The sequence below is a fragment of the Crotalus tigris genome, unplaced genomic scaffold (genome assembly GCF_016545835.1).
Source record: "Crotalus tigris isolate CLP2741 ecotype Arizona unplaced genomic scaffold, ASM1654583v1 scf7180000017834.3080900, whole genome shotgun sequence".
Lineage (NCBI taxonomy): Eukaryota > Metazoa > Chordata > Lepidosauria > Squamata > Viperidae > Crotalus > Crotalus tigris.
The window spans coordinates 1,762,639-1,783,482 of NW_024096662.1; the positions used below are offsets into that span (position 1 = coordinate 1,762,639).

At 36.0% G+C, this 20,844-nt stretch overlaps 1 protein-coding gene across 1 annotated transcript in view; it reads right to left on the reverse strand.

Moving 5' to 3' along the window:
- Positions 1-42: 42 nt before the first annotated feature.
- SPO11 (SPO11 initiator of meiotic double stranded breaks) overlaps positions 43-20,844 on the reverse strand; it is a 29,633-nt gene continuing 8,831 nt past the window's right edge. The window contains exons 3-13 of the mRNA XM_039343250.1: positions 17,113-17,201; positions 15,793-15,859; positions 14,294-14,402; positions 13,390-13,476; positions 12,675-12,708; positions 12,357-12,466; positions 9,467-9,566; positions 7,233-7,270; positions 4,595-4,671; positions 2,447-2,558; positions 43-1,089 (exon numbers count right to left, since the gene is read on the reverse strand). Of these exons, the coding sequence (XP_039199184.1) occupies positions 970-1,089; positions 2,447-2,558; positions 4,595-4,671; positions 7,233-7,270; positions 9,467-9,566; positions 12,357-12,466; positions 12,675-12,708; positions 13,390-13,476; positions 14,294-14,402; positions 15,793-15,859; positions 17,113-17,201 (943 nt within the window). The 3' untranslated portion in view covers positions 43-969. The remainder of the gene's footprint in view (positions 1,090-2,446; positions 2,559-4,594; positions 4,672-7,232; positions 7,271-9,466; positions 9,567-12,356; positions 12,467-12,674; positions 12,709-13,389; positions 13,477-14,293; positions 14,403-15,792; positions 15,860-17,112; positions 17,202-20,844) is intronic.

Sequence of the window (20,844 nt, forward strand, 5' to 3'; positions counted from 1 at the left end):
CGGGCTGTGCTAACCACTGGGCTTCCTGACCATATGCGCAGATCTCCAGGTTGGGAAAATATCGTAAATCAGTTCGCTATGGATTTTACCAAGGGGGATGCTTAGAGACGGAGTGCTAATGATTGCCTATATAAAGTGTGTTAATGGATCTTTCACTCGTGTTTTTTTCTCTGACAGAAAATAGGAGATTTGTCTATGAACTGCATTAATGAGTATTGAGGAAAAGAAATATATTTAATGCTATTTCTTGCTTGGAACCAATATTATTTTTGATCCGAAGGTTTTCTTCAGTATTGTTAAATGTTACCCACGTATATAATAACGGTTCCTTGCCTTTTGGAAGAAGGCTGTACTCAGAATATTTAAAGTTTTTAAACTATAAATTAGGTCCCTGTTGAACAAATGAATAGCACAAGGGGAGGAAATCCTTAACTATATATTCCATTCATGTTTGATTGTAAACTAGACAAAAAATCATTCTTTAGCTTATTTAGTAATGTGTAAATAATGGTAACTATAAAGACTAACATTCTTACTAGGTTTATTACAATTTTGATATCAGATTTTTAAACTCAACACAAATCATGAACAAGTGCTTTTAATTAACTAGTATACTGTGATAAAGTGTTTCTAAAACAATATTAATGTTCTTTCATCTTCTGTATTTCTTATTTGAAACATGCAGTTATAAAATGTATGAAAACTAATATTAATATAAATAGGATATTCTTCCTATCAGAAAGGAAAAATTAAAGAGAAATACTATTTCACATGGAAAGTATTTTACATAACTTGAAAATTTTATAAGGTCTGTCTTAAAAACCTCTGAAATAAATTGTAGTCCATTAGGAATAATTAACTATACCTTCCTTTTGTTCTCTTATATGTTCTGCATATTTTTACTTAGATTTTTTTATTTATATTCTTTCAAAATACTCATTAAAAAACTTTAAAAGGGTGTCCTGATATTCAGATCCATCCACCGAATTGCAGCTTGTTTGGTAAATAAACCCTCGAAAGATAATCTGTTGAAAATGAAGTCAAAGCCTGAATTTCAGCCTTCATTTTAGATGTTTCCATAATATCTAACTGTAAAAGAAAAGCATTGGAAATTAGCATTTCAATTAACATTGATTCAGATGCATAATTCAAAAGACAAACATTTTATGCCATGGATTTCACATTACAAATATGATTGACCTTAACTATACAGACAAGCAGAGGTTATTTTGCTACACTATAGTGCCAGATGAATTGTGTGTTGTCTCTCTCTGTCCTCATTTACATCTACATCTACATCTTCCGTTTACATAAATTCAGCACATTGTCAGGACAAGTCAAGCTTATACATCTCAGATATTTCCTTCAGCATGTAGGCAGCTACGAAATGGCAATGTTCTTTGCCTTTAGGTAGGCATTTAAGCCTCAACTGTGTAATAGCATGAGACAACTTTTCTCTGCCCTCTTCTAGACTAGAGTCTATGAGGTCCTCTGGAAGCACACCTTGTTTTGCCCTACATAGGAGGGCATGTTTAGATTTGCTGCTGATCAAGAAGACATTTTATCCAGTTCAAAGCTATTTAGGCCAAAGCTATACAATGCAGTTTTTTTTAAACTATTTCTTGACTCAAACATCAAATTAAGGTTTTTTTAATTATTTAGACTGGAGATCTAATGTTTATGTTTGAACAGCAGAGGGGAGCACCTGAGTTCTGGAGTTCTTTTAAATGCTTTTTAATACTAATAGAGACAAGTACAATCCCACAAAACAAGATTTTTTATCCTCTAGTCCATGAGGCAACACAAACATGTCAGCCTGGATTTTCTGTGTCTATATTGCCAGACTCCCACAGTTTATCAGCACATTTTACAAGGGATCTCAGCCAAATAGTCTATTGCTGTAGTTATGCTAACATTTCACACTAGGCTGCAGCTCTGGATGTATCAAGAAGACTTTCCCACTAAAAGCAAGGGCTGCCATCATATGTGACCTGTTGATATGAATGTTGACACACTGTATAAAGGATTTGTGGGATCCCTGCATAGAATATCATATCACAAGGGAACATAACATGTGAGCATACTGACATGCTGTGCAGAGGAGAGTGGAGTGGAACAACATACATGCCCCAGTCAAGTAGCCAATAGATGATGGGCAAATTATTGTCTAATCAGTTCATTGCTGCCAAATATAACATTTCATCTAAGATCAAGGCTTTTGCTGGGAAAAGTTGAAAAAAACACTCAGAGCAACCAGTCCCTTGGCATCAGCTATGGGCTGAAGATGAAAAGAAGGCTCATGTGGAGTTATTCAATCAGTCATTCTCAAGTTAAAGAGGGGACATGTAGTTGAGCCATACATTAGAACTCTACCAACAGAATATAAATGAGTTTGCTCAAACTGTTTATAATACAAAATACAGAATTTATTATGATCTGTACGTACTTCTTTTTTCCAGGCTGACTCATGAACAATATATGGTCTTGTCTGTAAACCAGTTAATTTACTCTGATCTTCTTTAGTCAGTGGAATTAGTGCACTCTTGGGAATATTCAGCCTAAAAAACAGTTTGATTAATCTGTGCTTATGTTTTACAGTTAAAGATTTATTTTTATTTTTCATAAAATAATACTATAAAACTGAACTAAAAATCCAATAAGATTAATATTGTCAAATGTTAATTTTAAGCTAAGGGCTTTGCACATTTTAGGGACCATGAAATGTTACTTACCACTAGGTCATTATATAATTGGAACATTAACATACTTAATGTGTCTCACTATCACAAGTCATTAGTTAGTGCTTGCTTGTTTTATCATTCTACAGGGAAATGAATGAAGGATGATGATAATTCAGGGTGCTTCATATTTGCTCTAAGACTCTTAGAAACTAGTGCTGTTTTGCTGCATTATCCATTTTTTCTCTCATCCAGTCATTGAGATAGAGCCCCTAGCGCTGCTGAAGACCTAGATGTGATGAAATTGTACATAATACTGTTCTACAATGGGGAGTGTGTTTAAAATTTAAATCAAAGTGGGCAGAGAAAGATGTCTTGTCATATTTCCAACAGATTAAGCATGCAGCAAGGCACATTCTATGAAAATCAGACAGAGCATATCTGTATTCTTGCATGAACATAATGCCCGAATAGCAAGCTTTTGTTTTATTTAAATTGTATGGTTATTCTTTAAATAATTCCTTTTTATAGTCTGAAATATAGATATTAAATGAAAGCTTGCTATTTGAGTTGCATGCTGAAGGTTTGGGCAAAAACAGACATGGGAATGAATTGATAGCAATGTTCCAATATTTGAGGGGCTCTTTCAAAGACGAGGTCAAACTATTTTCCAAAGTACCAGAAGGCAAGGCAAGACACAATGGTTGGAAACTAATGAAGGAGAGAATCAACCTGGAACTAAGAAGAAATTTCATAATGGTGAGAGCTATCAACCAGTGAGTGGTTGCCTTCAGAAGTTGTAAGTACTCCATCACTGGAGGCTTTCAAGAAGAGATTGGACAACCATTTGAAACCATCTGAAATAGTATAGGGTCTCCTGCTTGAGCAGTGGGCTGGACTAGAAGATCTTCAAGGTCCCTTCCAACTATTATTCTATGTTCTATGACTCAGTATTTCACGTTATTTGGAAGAGACTTGGAAGTTCTGGCAGAAATTCCTAATAGATCAGAATATATACTGTAAGCATGGGATTTAAAATTCTTAAGTTAAATTCGTATATGTTTACTGTTTATTTCTACATTTATACAGGTAGTCCTCAATTTATGACCACAACTGAGCCCAACATTTCTGTTACTAAGTAAGACAGTTCTTAAATGAGTTTTGCCCCATTTTATGGCCTTCCTTACCACAATTGTAAAGTGAATCACTGCAGTTGTTAAGTTAGTAACACAGTTGTTAAGGTACCGTATATGCTGGCGTACAAGGCGACCCAGCGTATAAGATGACCCCCGTCTTTATCGCAGGGCCGCATTCCTAGAACGTCGTCTTATACGCCGGAAACTACCAGTATTTCCGGTGTATAAGACGACTCGGCGTATAAGACGACCCCCGTCTTTGGTGCCAATTTCAGCGCTCACAGAAGTTGCCTTATACGCCGCCATTTACGGTAATATGGCTTCCTTATTGACTTTGCTTGTCGGAAGGTCACAAAAGGTGATCACATGACTGGGACACTGCAACAGTCATAAATATGAGTCATTTGCCAAGCCTCTGAATTTTGATCATGTGACCATGGAGATGCTGCAATGGTTGTAAGTATGAAAAATGGTGCATTGTAATTTTGAACAGTCACTAAATGAACTGTTGTAAGTTGAGGATGACCTATACTTATTAAATCATGGAATATACATAGTTCTGTGTGCCACAACTGAATGAAAAATTAAGTAAAGGATAAGTCATGGTTCTAGTCATGCAATACCATTGCATGTGTTATGCTAATGGTTATGTTTAAGGCACTGCAACCGTGTACCTTGTAAATTTGTGCAGAGTAAACCAATATTAAGAAAATATTAAGAAAAAATGAACTTTTTTTGCTTTTTTAAAAAATTGAAAGTATGATAGTTAGAAAAACTAACCGATAAACATCAGATGGAAGGAGGCCAAGCCATCTTACAGCTGGAACTGTGAGGCGATGGGCTTCAAACGACATAGACTGAAACATAAAATCACAATCCTTTTTTTCAATATGTCTGCTTTTAATAGATTGGAACTTAATATAAAATAAGGCTTTTAATGATTAATATCATTGTAGGCATATCTACTTTGATTGACTTATTATGTGCCATCAAGTCATTGTTGACACTTAGTAACCAAATAGATAGATATTCTCCATGAGGGTCTGTCCCTAACCTGGTCCTTCAGTTCTTCTAATTGTGCACTCACAGCTAATGTAACTGAGTCCACCTTGCTGTTGGTTTTCACTTCTTAGAATGGTCCACTCTACTTGGACTTTTATTATTTTTATCCCCAAATTTTATCCCCCAAATTTATTATTTTTACCCCCTAACTGTTTAGGTAATGGGAGAAACAAGTTCTGTTTTTCAATGCATTATTTGAAACAACTTTTCTAAAACTTCAGCAGAAGTATAAAAATTAACCCTTGTGGGTTACATCCATTTATGAATTCATGTGTTCTGTATCAGACCTAAGCAAAACAGAAAGCATTATAAAAATTAAAAAAAAACCACTTTATGTGGCAAAAGCAGTGAATTAGCCAAAAGGGAGATCAACAAATATTACAGTATGCAATGGAGCCTAATTCTCTTCTCCCCTGATGTGCCTTAAAGTGAGCATTTGCAGGCTGAAGCAACATGTGGGAGTGTGTTTATTCATTTCTCTCTCTGCAAGGTTTTGATCAACTGCTTTATTTACACCGTATGAGAGATATCTGCTAATCAAGTAAGGAAATCCAGTTAAAGGGAAGAGCTGTTGAAGAAATATCTTCCATATCAAGCCTAGGCAGGGCTTTTTTTCTCATAGAACGCCAGAACAGAGTTCTGGCACCTTTTTTTGGATGGAACCTTGTAGGGTAGGCAAGGCGGGTTGTATGACGTGTGTGACTTCTGGCACCTTTTTTTTTTTTTACAAAAAAAAAAACCACTGAGCCTAGGTATTTTAAAATGCTTTCATAGGCATATACAATGCTGCAGCAAACATACGGTTGAGTATTCTATATTTGTGGTTCAACTTGTTATTCTTTCCAGAAGGGAAGAGGGAGTTAAACATTTTCTCAAATATTACATTGATGTGCCATAGCTAACCTTGTGCTTGATTATTAAAAAAAAAATTGGAAGGGGTTGGGATGGAATGACATTTACCTTGCAGACTGGGAATGAAATTAAAATTGAGCTTTACTGTAGTTGAATAACTGCTGTATATATACCCTAAACGTTTTCTTGATTTAAATATTTATTAACAAGAAAGATGGTTCATATTGTGAGTGAACACTATATTTATTCTCTTCTCAGAATAGAGAAGATTGGATGGTGCCATGGTTAAGATGTTCGACTGGCACCAAGGACACCCAGGTCCTTCTGTCTACCCTTTGGTAGACTTTAGGCCAAGGAATGTCTCAGTCTAATCTCCAACCCAGAAGTGTTGAGAAGAAAATAGGAGAAAGGAATATTATGTATGTCATCTTTAGCTTCTGCAAATGAGCGTGGTATTCTGTAATCTAATAAGTAAATAATAAAACGTTCATGACACATAGGCTATGTGCATTTTTTAAAGTACCATAAATCAATATGACTGTGATTTGGATAAGTTTTCCCTTATTTTAAGACATAGGTGTTGTCATGATATAATTTTTAACCATTGTTAAAGCTTTTTTATACTTTTCCTATCGTTAGTCCATTAGCTTTTCAGTCTTAACTTTGTCTCGCCATCCATGCAAGCTTGACATTCTCATTATATCTCAGCCTACTCTTTTAAAATTCTTTTGCCCTTTTTATTCTTCAAACATAACTGTTAAAGTGTGACATGCAATTCCACCTCTCTCTTCCCCCCATGGAAGTACAGGCAGATAGTTGTCAACAAGGTACAAGTGCTCCTTGATTCCTCTCTAGGAATCTTATGGTTTTGTAGATTTAAGATATGACTGTAGTCTGGATTGGAGTTTCTCCTGACTTCCATGTACTACTGAAGATTGTTAACGCCCTGTAGGAGTCTCTCTTGCTCTGAATGAACTGCCAGTATATTTTTGACCTTTTTATCTAACTTGAAATTCTACATGCCAGAATTCTCAACATTTGAATTGATCTTCTCACTGTATGACCAATCCCAATCTACCTTTCCCGATCATTTAAAAGATATATAAGATTTGTTTTCCAAACAACCTTTCAATTTCAAGCCAAAATATGAGAAACTGATAAAGTCTCTGTGTGTTTGTGGGTATATGCGTGTGTGTGCACATGCTTTTACCTTTTCATTCACTGTGAAACAATATGACAAGTTTAATAAAAAGAGCCGAGGTGGCACAGCAGTTAGAGTGCAGTACTGCAGGCGACTTTAGCTGACTGTGTTCAGCAGGTCAGCGGTTCAAATCTCACCGGCTCAAGGTTGACTCAGCCTTCCATCCTTCCGGGGTAGGTAAAATGAGGACCCAGATTGTTGGGGGCAATGTAAATATATATATACATTGCTTACTGGTGTACACTGCTTAGAGAGTGCTTGCACTTAAAGCGGTATATAAGTCTCATAAATAAATAAACTTACCACAGATCCATATTTGTAGATACTCATTATTTCAACACCTATACACAAACAATATTTTCCAGTTATTTTTTACAATGTTTTAGCAATGAATTCCAAATAAATGAATTAATACCAAGTATATGCATGACACAGATGTCCCAGAGAAGACACAAAGTTTTGAAGTTCCTATTCAGTAGCAATGCCAGACAGAAATAATGAACAGATTTATCACCTTGTATTATGTGTGCATCAAGATCAAGAGTACTACATCTTACCATATTGGTAGCGGCAAGAGAGACTCTTGGATGAAAAACAGATAGGAAAAAAAGTGAAAGAAAAAGAAGAACATAGAACATAGTGGGATGCTGAAGGAAGAGAAAAAGAGTCTTGTATGAAAAAGTATTAGTAGATGGATTAATTTCCCAACAGAATGAACTGTAAATGAACTTAAAGAAGGCTGATTGAAGCAGAATGAAAAAGTACATTTCAAAATGCAACAGAACTATGTTGAATAATGGGAAGTATGGAAAAAAGTGACAGGTGAAATAATGACGGGAAAAAGACTGGATGAAAAAAAAAAATCAAGCAAACAGCAAGATAATTTGCAAAATCTGAGAAGTGCAGTGTACTTTGTACAAAGGGTATAGAAACTAGATTTCTGTTATTCAGGAAATCAGTGAGAAACATACGTAATAAAACTATTATCCCTTTGTTAATTTAGAGACAGTATATGATAATCAAAAGGCTTGAATGAGTTCCCACAGAAAAAATGGAATATAAATCAAATCAATCAATAGAAAATGTTTTGCACGAATATGCATTTGAAGTCCATTGCTAGGCAGAGTAAAAGGAGTATATGATGGAAGTACAGTATGTGTGAGAATTAATTAAATGCTTATCAAATAGTTCATATCTGAGTGTGACGTAAGATATAGATGTGTGGTGTTTCCTTATCTTAAAGTTATTGAATGTATAGGGAATTATTTTGGTGATTTTAGAGGCATGGTGGTGAATGTGTGCATTTTTTGTATGCAGATCAGATAGCAGGTACAGTATTGCCCCTCCCCCTGCCTGGTTTGTACAGTATATAGATCAGTTTCTTACCCCTATACAAAAAGAGCTTAGCTTGGATCACAACACTATGACTGCCATTGTCTCTTACTTCTTTGGCTATTCTGCAGGAGATAAATTATTGCTTGAAAACCTGGATGGTTTGTAATGAATGTTAAGTAGATTGTATGATCTACACAACATTCAACAAGAAGTATAGATTTGAAAATTAAAGTAACAATGAACTAGATAGTTGTGTTTGACAGAAGAAAGGAGTTTGACTACAGAAAGGAGATGCATTTGTCTATCACGGTAGAATGTTTAATGAAGGTGGCAAAATAGTTGGAGAAATTTTAAGAAATCTAATACTGATAAAAAGCTAGTGGGCAGTAAGTGGTTTGTAGCAACAAATGAAAGTTTGTTTTTTAAAATACCCAAATGGCTTGTAAAAAGAGTATATGGATACTACTGCCTATGTTGTTATATAAGAATTGAGTATGTCAGGAGAAACATAACATAAATTGAATACAGTGGAAATAAGTATCTGTGATAGGAAGAAAGATCATGAATGGATTAGTGTTGAATGCTAAATAAAACCATTGTAACCATAAAACATAATTTGTGGAAGAGTGCAGTCAGTTTCCCTAACGATATAACCACTGTACAGATTCCACACCTACATTACTGGATCTCTAGACCAGATGGCAAAGACACGGAAAGGAATAGCAAATGATATATATTTATATAAATTACTTTGATCTATATTTCCTTTCTCTTAGGGCCTTCATTTTGGATTACTATTTCTTATTCTTTTTTGCATAGCATGCTTCCTTTGAAACAAAATAAATTACAGGGTCATAAAAAGGGAGTTTTAGTGTGATGAGTGTTTATGTCTGTATGTAATATATACTAGTATATTAATATTTTTGAGAGACTGTGGTGATCAGGGGCTGATCCCTGAGAACAAAAGGTTTATTTTAAATGTTTACTGCTATTTATGGATTATTTGGATTTTCTCCACCACGATCTGTATCCCTAAAAGAAGGGGATAGGAAGGCTGAAATCTATCCCTTGTCAGACAGAGAGGAATGGGGGGAGAAACAGAAAAACAATTCTTCCTCTATGCTCAGATAGAAAATACCCATTACCATGTCTACCTTGCTAGACATCTGGTATAAATAGGTATAGAGAATCTCCATACTTACCGTGTGGGTCAGCATCCATGAGAGCAAAAATTGGTATGTGACAAGTATCCCATAATTTTCTGACTAGTAGTCTTGTATTGATATCTGGTACACCTTTTCCCTGAAGAAATAATTACAATATTTATAACTATGACACATTTTTCAATATATGTTTAGGCACAGTTGCTTCTACTCAGCAAAATTCTTTACTACAGAACTCTAAATTCAGCTTCCAATGAGTATAATCATTTTTTTTACAATTGTTTATATTAAATGGATGAGACAATAAAGTCTACACTCACAAAATTAATACCTAAAAGCTGTATAATTTTTTTGGTGAAAACTGGGAATTAAAGTATAACATACGATGAAAAGAGTTTTTTTAGAAAACCCAAAAGATAAACCTGCTTTTAGATACAAATTAGGCAAGACTTGCAAAAATAAAAAAAGGTATTTCCAGTGTCTCAAAGTACATTTGGATAAATGCCAAGAGGATCTCGTTGAGGAAGGTATTGTATAATGCTGATAGTGATGAGATGACCACCCATCTGAAAGATTTGCCTTGGTCCCCACAGTGCTCTACTCACACCCCTGACTAGAGATAGTAGCAGTAACTCTTCCCACATAATTTATATCAACTAAAGTTCTGGATTCAGCACATTAACATATAATGAAAGCTGGAATTCTGCTCTGAGTGCACAAGCTTTCTTTACCTATAAACCTACTGGTCACTATGGATAATGGATGCAGAGATAGCCATCAGGAGGACTCTGTACTTTTATCTCCATTCCTTCTCTAAAAAGACCCAGTTTGCACATCTCTATGTAACACATAGAGTATCCTTTTGATTAGCATTCTCAGGGATTTCATCACTTTTTTTCTCTCTCTCTTTGTTCTCTTTTCACTCTGACCATACATTTCAGGTACTTCTCTGGGCCACTCTTTTTCCATAATGTAAGCTCACACTACAAACTCTTATCTGTAGATAAAATAACTAAGGCTTTCCTATCAGTGAATTATTTTCTAAATAAAGCTTATCTTTATTTTCTTTCATACGAGCACCAGCCTCAAGAATACCTTCAGTTACACTCCTAACTTTAGTGTTTCTCTTTCCATGCATTCTTTCCATTATATAAAGCCCTCTGCTATCCAACAATGTATTGTTGTTGGAACTAATGGAGGCCCATTGAAGCCAGAGAAAACTCTGTTAAGTAGGAAAGATATTTTGCCTTAATTACAAAGATAAATCGGCAACCCCTCCTAAGCGTGCACTTGACCCTTAGAGCAATGTGGCATTGCTGATATACTGTAGCTTAAACCACCAAGCTTCTACTTTGGCTAGACTGAGCTTTAAGTCAGCAGCTATCTGTCAGTGCATCACATAAACTCCGATTAAGGTTTTCAGTGATTCAGATGATATATTTCTGTGTATCTAAGTTTTCAGAACATGAAACAAGATGACAAGACTCTAGGGCAGACATGTCAAACACAAGGCCCGGGGGTCGGATGCGGCCCACGAAGTGGTTTCATGCGACCTGCGAAGCCATCTTGGAAACAGTGAAGGAATGGCTCCCGCTGCCTTGGCTCTGGCCCAGGCCAGCCGGGAGCCAATGTACAATTTTGTGGTAGCTATCTATGCTGAAACGCATTCAGTCTTAGTTCCATAAGGTCGTCTAGAAACAGCGAGGAACCAGCCCCTGCAGCGTCAGCCCCACCCCCTGGGTGCATGCTGGGGAGGTGTAACCCTTTGTGAGGAATGAAGAAATGCACCATGCCTTGGCACTTGCCCCGGTCCCACCCCTTTCTGCCAGAGACCCTCAGATCTGTCCCATTCCTGCCCAGGGCTCCACAGGCACCCTTGATGCGAACGATGTAGAGCTGGCCATGCCCACCCAGTAGGCCACACCCACTCCATCCAAGCCCACCCAGTAGGCCACACACATCCAGCCCCCCGAAGGCAACCACAATGCTGATGCAGCCCTCAGTGAAATTGAGTTTGACAACCCTGCTCTAGGGAGACATGTGTCCTGCTATTTAACCGGAATTAGAACCTTTTTAGTACTTCTGCCAAGTATGAGAAGAACTCTAAGCCTTCACTTAGAGAGTGATAGCACCACTGTGTGAAAGCTGTGAAAATATGAGGTTGAAACTTGGACTTTTGGGGAATAATGGGCACCAGTTATTAGCTAATCATATGGCTGGGCTTGTGTGGTTTGACCATAAACATATGGTTCACCAAGCATATGGTTGGAAATAACACTTCCAACCTCCTGTCTTACCTCTCCTTACTTGGAAACCCAGAGTTCTTGAGATCTTCCTGATTATTGCTCCTTCCTGATTCCTTCAGACATGAAGTGCTGCTAAGTATACCATATTTGGCTTTATAATGCTACTTACATTATTTCTTATTGATGACTTTATGGTGATGACCATGTTGTCGGTTTGGGATGATAGGATAATCCCACCATGTTACCCCAGGAATAGAAAAGATCACGTGATCATCATGCTGGTAGCATTGCATGCTTAATATCTGAGTTACTTCACTTAGTAGTTTCACATGACATTGAAAATAAGATGAACTCTTCTACTGACCCAAAGCACAAATGTCATGTGGTTGAACAGTAACACCCTAGCACAATTTTCTCAAAAAATAGTCTAGATATCAGTAGAACCATTGTAAAATACGAGTCCTAAGCAAAGTCTTTAACAGGAGGCATAATTGATAGTATTAAAAATTGCTGAAATGTATCCAGGAGAATTAACAAGATTATGATTGCATATTATAGTAGCAAACCTCATTGTATAACCAATGCAGTTTCATTTCTGAAACCAGTCCTATATACAATTGAAATGAATTTGGACAATTTATTTGAGAATGTTTGGATTTGCTTAGTAACATGTAAAATTGTACCGTAATTATTATACTTGGGGTCATTTTACAGCAGAAGTTGTCATCTAACAGTCTCTGAAAAGTTGCATCTTTTTCTATAATTAGAATAAATTTTGCATCTGTAATCAAATCTGTAATGTTAAAGGATTCAAGAAAATATATTGGAATTTAATTGCACTACATAAATTACTGGATATTATATAATTTTCTGTTACTATAATATAAACAATTTTAACATCAGTCATGCCATTTTATATGGAATCTTTAATAAATTTATATTCAAGTTTTCATTTTGTTTTTTTACTTTTTTTAAATCTATACATTTTGCTTAAAGGATACTTCTTATTCCTTCTACATTAGATGGTACAGGTGTCTAAAAAAACAGACATCAAATTGTTTTAGAAACTTAGGAAAGAAATTCTTTCAAATGAATTAGACTATAAAAAGCAAAAATAAATCTCTAAAAGTCTTTTCCAAAATAATTAACTATAGTAATTCTTCATTACTTTCTAAATATTATGGTTTTATATATTAACACGCTAATTCTAACCATCCTTTAAGAGTGGTGAATGGACCCATACATTAGAAATATTCTGTGATTTAGGAGTTTATTAAACTAAATAAAATCCTTTGGAGAAAGAAAAGCAATCCTCTCTAGTATTTTGCTAGTAAAATCCAAGAACCATTCACAACCCAGAGGTAAGATGAAAACTACATCATGTGCAGAAAAAGATTTTTCCAGGATATGCAATAATTAGGTGCAAGTTGAGAAAGTCCAGATACTTAGTTCAGTAAAATTATACCCAAGCATCAATACTTTGATTATCGTATTAGAAACCTAATGGATATAAATAATGATTTTATCTTATTGAATATATACAGTAATGTATATATTCTGTATATAGAATATATACAGTAATGTATAGAATATATACAGAATAAAAATTACAAGGCCTCATAATGCATTGAGCAAAACATATCTATGTATTTCAACTAGAATACAGAAATGCGCACCTTTCTTATATAAAATCAGGATATAATGAATTATACATACTGTGATACTGCAAGTACAATTTACTTTTGTACCATCCTCCTCAATATAACTAAGATTACCAGCAATGCACCCTTTGCTAGTGGAGAGCTGCAAAGAAAAAAAGTAGTAACTTCAGATAATAATTACATAGTTACCAGGATAATATATCTAATCATTATTAAGGTTAGATAGGGAAAAAAATGTAAGTGATGTAATAGTGTTCTTAATGTAGTCACAGGAAATTTTATCAGTTCTTTTATTGGATTGGCTGAACTTAATATTGTCTTAGGCAACTACTTCCTCATGTTCATAAATAGTATGACTTATTTCCATACCAATTTGAAATTTATAGAAATTTGACCACTATCCTCCAAACCTTTCCTAGACAATATTTAAGTTCTTTAATAACTGATCACTCAAAATCATCCAACTGCATTTTTTGGTTTGGCAAATGGGGAAAGTTTAGAGAAGGGGCTTTCTGGCAGTGCCAGTCTTGCAGGAGCTATAGGAGGAGGATATCTCCCTTTTCCACTACAGTACTGAAACAATATGCTGAAATGTTTCTTTTTCAAGGTGGATTATAGAATGAGTGAACAATCATAGAAAGGGCAAATAAGATTTTTTTTCTCTTCTTTTGGCTATACTATATAGTTTACTTCTTGAGTGTCATTAGAGAAAGGAAATGACAAAAGACCATCCCACAAACACATGCACAAATATATACTTTCTTCTCCCTTCTATGATTTGCACCTGCCAAAAAATCTACTCATTAGATATAGATACGATTTTTCTATTTTTATTTTGTCGTGTTTCTCTGTACTTACTGTTGTGGGAAATTAATTAAAATATTATTTCATACCTTTTCTCCCCAAAATATACTAAACTTACAGATTACAGATCATGTAAGACACATTTAATACTTAACAATATGTAGAGTCCTTCTGGGTATCTTTAGCATACAGGAAACGTCATTTATAATATTGTCCACAACCCTCTGATTACCAAAAAGTACTGTATCAGTGTAAAAGATATCTCTGTCAAAATAAAATGTAGTTTTAAAATAAAATATTTACAGTCTCAAGAGATTTCAATGCTACTTAGAAAATAGTACTCATGAATATTTAGCAAAGGTTATCCCATAAGTATTGCCTGTGGACATTATTCCCCTATTCTGTCATCTTCCTTGTTTCTTATGTTTCGTCTCTTCTAAATGGAACCCAAATAATTGAAAATTGTAGGAAAAATCCCCAAAGGGAGTGTTCAGGACTATTCTTATGCAGTTTTTCAACAATAATTTTTACAAGTTGTCAGAGTACTTGAGCTAAGATGAGGAGGAAAATATTCAGACCTCTATGCAACCAGAAAATGGGCTGATTATTTTCTCTTTCAGTCTGTTTTACCATAAAAGAGGATAGAAGCTTAGGAAGTGGCATCGAGAATGATGAATTCTGCTTTGAGATGCTTAGATAAACACTTAAATGTAATACATGTTATTTTTGATGTGTGTTAACTTACTCGTGACATCTCTAAAGTTTGGATCTGATTAGGGAACAAATGATTCCCTTCATTCTCTTACTACTATATCATTAAATGAACAAAATTTGATCAGCCATATTAATTTATCTGAAACTTGAAACAGCTACTCCGGCATCCTAAAAACACAACAGTCTTGTAGGTTAATTAGGTAATTCAGATGTAATATATTTGGTAGAACGACTTTCAAAAATATTTCAGAATAGTGAACTAGATTTTGTGTTTCAATGAATAACTTCACTGCTTAATATTTCAAATAATATCGTGGTAGTGAAGAAGGCCACAATAGAAATGCTATCACAGAGGCTATGTTTGTACAGCAAAATAAGTTGTTATGAAATTAATTCACTTTTGCAAAATAAGCTCACAGGGTAGGAGTCATCATAGGCATCTGTTACAAGCCACAGCGTCAAAATGATGACATATGCATCATATGTTATCATACTAATGATACTAATAATATAGTTATATAATTTTTGCCATGACATCTAACACAAGTATCATATGATACCTCTCTTTAGGTTTGTTTCTATGAAATTATAATTGGCAGTAGGAATAATACTGAAGAAGATTCACTACTAAGACAATAGTTCTATAAAAGAAGTTTAAGCCCGAGGCAGAAATGTAATTTGAGAAAGTTTCCCAGACTTGACCCTTACTATTTCTCAAAAAGATAAAGTGAATAAAGATAAACACAGAACTATGTCATAAATAAATGAAGAAATATGAAGTTTTTGACTCATTTGTTTGAGTTTTTCTTTTCTAGTTTTCAGACTTGTCTGAAGAACAAATCACATCTTAGGCCATATTTATGCAGAAATATTGAAACTCTTAAGCACAACTGTATATGTTTATTTTAACCTTACAAATACATGTAAACTTGATTATTACCTTTTTGTTGCATATGTATTTGTCTGAATCATCTTGTAGATTATAGATAATATTTTAAGAAACAAAGCTGAAACATAAAGCAAAACTTCATACAGTTGCCACCTGAAACATTTGCATCTTTTGTATTTTATCTTCAAGGGCTTGGATACAGTATATTTTTCTTACTGTTGGCATTATTTACAAAGATACCACAACCTAGTCTAAAACTTATCTGACACTAAGGCTTTATGTCAACACCTTAGTTGATGAAAACCACAATAGACAATGGAGATCAATATTTATTCACTTATCTGGTGACAACCATAGCACAGAAAGATTGCAATATGAAATAAAGAGGAGTGAATGGTAAAGAGCATGGATTAATAAATGAAATGAACATAGAAAAATACTTATAGTGTGTGTCTGTGGAATTAAGAGAAACGGAAAGTATATAATCAATCTGAAGAAAGTGTTCTGATAATATAGAGTACAATTGTTGAATACATGCAGTGAAGCGAAGGTAAAGATTTGATTGAATGAAAGAACTAAAACATGTCAGAAAAATATGAACTGAGGTATAGGTTGGAAATACTGTAGAGCAGGGGTGTCAAACTGAATGGTGATAATAGAAGAAGTTCTGGGGGGGGGGCAGGAAAGAATATTCTGAGTAACTGTGATCCAGAAGGCGGGGGGGGAAACTAAGTGGCATGAAGAGAACAGGAATAGTGGGAATGATATAAAAGAGTATAGAAAGGGTGACTGGGGCAGTTGGAAACCTAGAAGCTTTGTATGGGAAAAAATGTTTACAATATTAGTGTGAAAGAAAATGGATGAAAAGGAAGTTATAAATAATGTGAGAATGTTGAAGAATGCTAAGGCTTCAAGTATAGATGGTGTAATGGAAAATATATTAAAATATGAAGATGGATTAATTTTGGTATGACTTATGATTTCTTTAAAATATATGCAATAATGCATCTCTGCTTATCAAATGGAACAATGCCATAATTATACCACTATGCAGAGGGAAAGCTAACAAGAATACATGCAAAATCTAGAGGATTAGCTTATTATGTATATCTAGGAAGCTTTAACCCAAAGATACTTTAGCAATTCACTATATATAATTTCTATATTATTCTTACTAAATAGGCCTAGAAAGCTTTGAATTTTCTAAAGCAAGGTTGTTGTACAATTGTTGTACAATTTATCCTAAAGCAAAGAGGACAAAAATGGACCCCAATTAAATGATCTGATCCATTCATTTGTGCATTCTTTGAATTGTAATAAAATGTTTTTGAACTAAATAGATCAATATATTGCTGAGTTTTTTTAACTTACCAAACTTTGGTGCTGATTTAGGGCTGTCACTTCTTATTTGTTGTGTGGTACTATTCGATATCATCTGCAAACCTACAGCTTCTGTAAAACTAGTTTTGAAAACCAAATCAGGAATTTAAAAGAAGAACTAGCAATCTAATAATGATATTTTATTAATCAGGATTGATAGTATTGCATAGAAGTCAAGAATATTTTTTAATACTAAAGATTAGAAACAAAAGATAAAATGTACAAGTAATTCTCAACTTATGATCACAGTTGAGCCTAATATTTCCAGGCCACTAGATGGCTATCAGTAGATGCAATAAGGGCAGGGAAATATTGAAGTTTCACTGTACTTACAATTTCAAGATAACCCTTAATATGGGCTTTGAAACATAAAAACCAGTCTTGTTCTTTGTCTTCCTCCAATGGAGCTCCAGATGTCTCATCTGGTGCTTCATCTCCCAGTGAAACTAGATGCACCCCGGGATCAACACCCAGGGAGTACACAATGGGAGTATAGGCAAATGCACAGTATAGTATAATACAGGAAGATTACACCGGGAAAGATTTCATAGGGATTGTACCGTCCAAGTCACTGCCACCACTATTCCAGGAAGTGACTAAGGCTTTAGTCAAACTGTCACCTCAGAGAAAATCCCCAAATCTTAAATTTTCTTTGGAATTCAACAGGATTCATAAATATAGGGACAAGGAAGATGACTTGGTGAAGATATGCAGTTACTATTGCCTACGCAAAAGGGGCTGAAACTTTTTTAAATTCCAAAATGAAACACGTAAATATACAGTCCCATTTACTTAATGGATTGAAAACCTGATTATATTTGTTACCTATGAGCAGATTGCCTACAGACATAGACTTTACACAGGTAAGTATAAAGTATAAAGAAATATGGGACTCATTTAAACATAATGAAGTGGGTTTGGCTGATACTTATATAAATCTGTTAGAAACACACACACATACAAACACAATTACCCACAGGATTTGATTTTCTGCATTCAGATGAATAAAAATCCAGTTTCCCTGCAAGCTTTCCTGCCTAATGAGAGAAGCAGAGTGGACAGAATAGATCTGCAATGCAGTATATCTCCTTATGCTTTCTCCATTCTTGGATTATTCAAATGCCTGAGCTGTGTTTATTTATAAATAATAATAACAACAACAACAACAACAATAATAATAATATCAATACCTGGGCAATTCCAGTCATTAGGTACACAGCTGGAATAGTGGACTGAACTCACGCAGAACTAAAAGCAATGGATAGGAAGACCAGAAAAATAATGACAATGAATCATGCCCTTCATCCACGCAGTGACATTGACAGACTTTATCTACCAAGGCAAATAGGTGGGCGTGGAATGCTACAAGTACATCAAATGGTTGAAAAAGAAAAAATGGCTTTGGAAGAATATCTGAAGAACAATGATGAAGATACACTGAAATTAGTATATCAGGAAGGCTTACTGACTACTGGAGAGACCAAACTGGCCTACAAGAAAGACCAAATGAAGAACAGAATAGAGGCATGGGAAGACAAAGCACTACATGGCCGATACATTAAAAAAAATAGCTGGGAAAGCAGATAATAACAAGACCTGGCAAAGGCTAAGAGCAGGAAAATTGAAGAAAGAGACCGAGGGACTAATTCTGGCTGCACAAGACCAAGCCTTAAGGACAAATGCGTGTAAAGTCAAAATTGAGAAGACAGCAACAGACAGTAAGTGCCGCCTATGCAAAGAAGCTGAAGAAACAGTGGACCACCTGGTAAGCTGTTGCAAGAAGATTGCACAGACTGACTACAAGCAGCGGCATGACAAAGTAGCAACAATGGTGCATTGGAAGATCTGCAAAAAAAAATATCATTTGCCTGTAAGCAAAAACTGGTGGGATCATAAAATAGAGAAAGTCATAGAAAATGATAAATTAAACTGCTCTGGGACTTCAGAATTCAAACAGACAAGCACCTGCAACATAACACCCCAGACTTAACAATTGTCGATAAGAAAGACAAAAAAGTCTGGATAGTGGATGTGGCAGTGCCTGGAGATAGCAGAATAGAAGAGAAAGAACTGGAGAAGATAACAAAATACAAAGACCTACAAATAGAAATAGAAAGACTGTGGCAAAAGCAAGCAAGGGTAGTACCAATAGTCATAGGCTCCTTGGGTGCAATCCCAAAACAACTGGAGCACCACTTGAACACCATTGGCATTGACAAATTCGCTATTAGTCAATTGCAAAAGATGGCCTTACTAGGAACTGCTTCCATCCTGCGACGATATCTGTAATACCATCAAACATCCACATCTGCCTATCCCAGGTCCTGGGTAAGGACTTGATAGGTAGACAAAATGCCAAATCCAGTCTGAACATCTGGCTGAGTGCGATGATCAATAATAATAATAATAATAATAATAATAATAATAATAATAATAATAATAATAAGTTGGAAGGGAACATGGAGGTCATCTAGTCCAACTCCCTGCTCAGGTAGGAAACCCTATACCATTTCAGACAAATGGCTGTCCAGTCTCTTAAAAACTTCCAGTGTTGGAGCATTCACCACTTCTGGAGGCAGGTTGTTCCACTGGTTAATTATTCTAACTGTCAGGAAGTTTCTCCTTAGTTCTAGGTTGCTTCTCTCCTTGGTTAGTTTCCGTCCATTGCTTCTTGTCCTGCCTTCAGGCGCCTTGGAAAATAGCTTGACTCCCTCTTCTTTGTGGCAGCCCCTGAGATACTGTAACACTGCTATCATGTCCCCCCCTTGTCCTTCTTTTCATTAAACTAGACATACCCAATTCCAGCCGCCTTTCCTTATATGCTTTAGCCTCCAGTCCCCTAATCATCTTTGTTGCTCTTCTCTGTACTCTTTCTAGAGCAGCAGTTCTCAACCTATGGGTTGCGACCCCATTTGGGGTCGATCGACCATTTCTCGGGGGTCGCCAAACAAGGCAATCCGCCATTTTTCCCCCTCGGGGGGTGGGGCCGCGCATGCACGCTGTGCATGTGCGTGCCGACGCGCATGTGCGCTGCGCATGTGGGCGCCGACGCGCATGTGCGCTGCGCATGGGGCGCCGACGCACATGTGCGCCATGGGGCGCCGACGCACATGCGTGCGGCGCCGCGGCGCGCATGGGGGCGCCGATGCGCATGCGCGGCACGTTTGTGTGATGGGGTGGCCGTCACACAAACGTTGAGAAGCACTGTTCTAGAGTCTCAACATCTTTTTTACATCGTGGTGACCAAAACTGGATGCAGTATTCCAAGTGTGGCCTTACCAAAGCATTGTAAAGTGGTATTAATACTTCACGTGATCTTGATTCTATCCCTCTGTTAATGCAGCCTAGCACTGTGTTGGCCTTTTTGGCAGCTGCAGCTGCAGCTGCAGCACACTGCTGGCTCATATTTAAGTGATTGTCTACTAGGACTTCGAGGTCCCTCTCACAGTTACTACTATTGAGCAAGGTACCCCCTATACTCTACCTGTACATTTGGTTTTTCTTGCCTAAATATAGAACCTTACTTTTTTCACCATAGAATTTCATTCTGTTAGATAGCACCCAGTGTTCAAGTCTGTCCAGATCCTCCTGTATCCTAAGCCTGTCTTCTGGAGCGTTGGCTATTCCTGCCAGCTTGGTGTCATCCGCAAATTTGATGAGTTCCTCATCTATCCCCTCGTCCAAATCGTTGATGAAGATGTTGAAGAGCACTGGGCCCAGAAC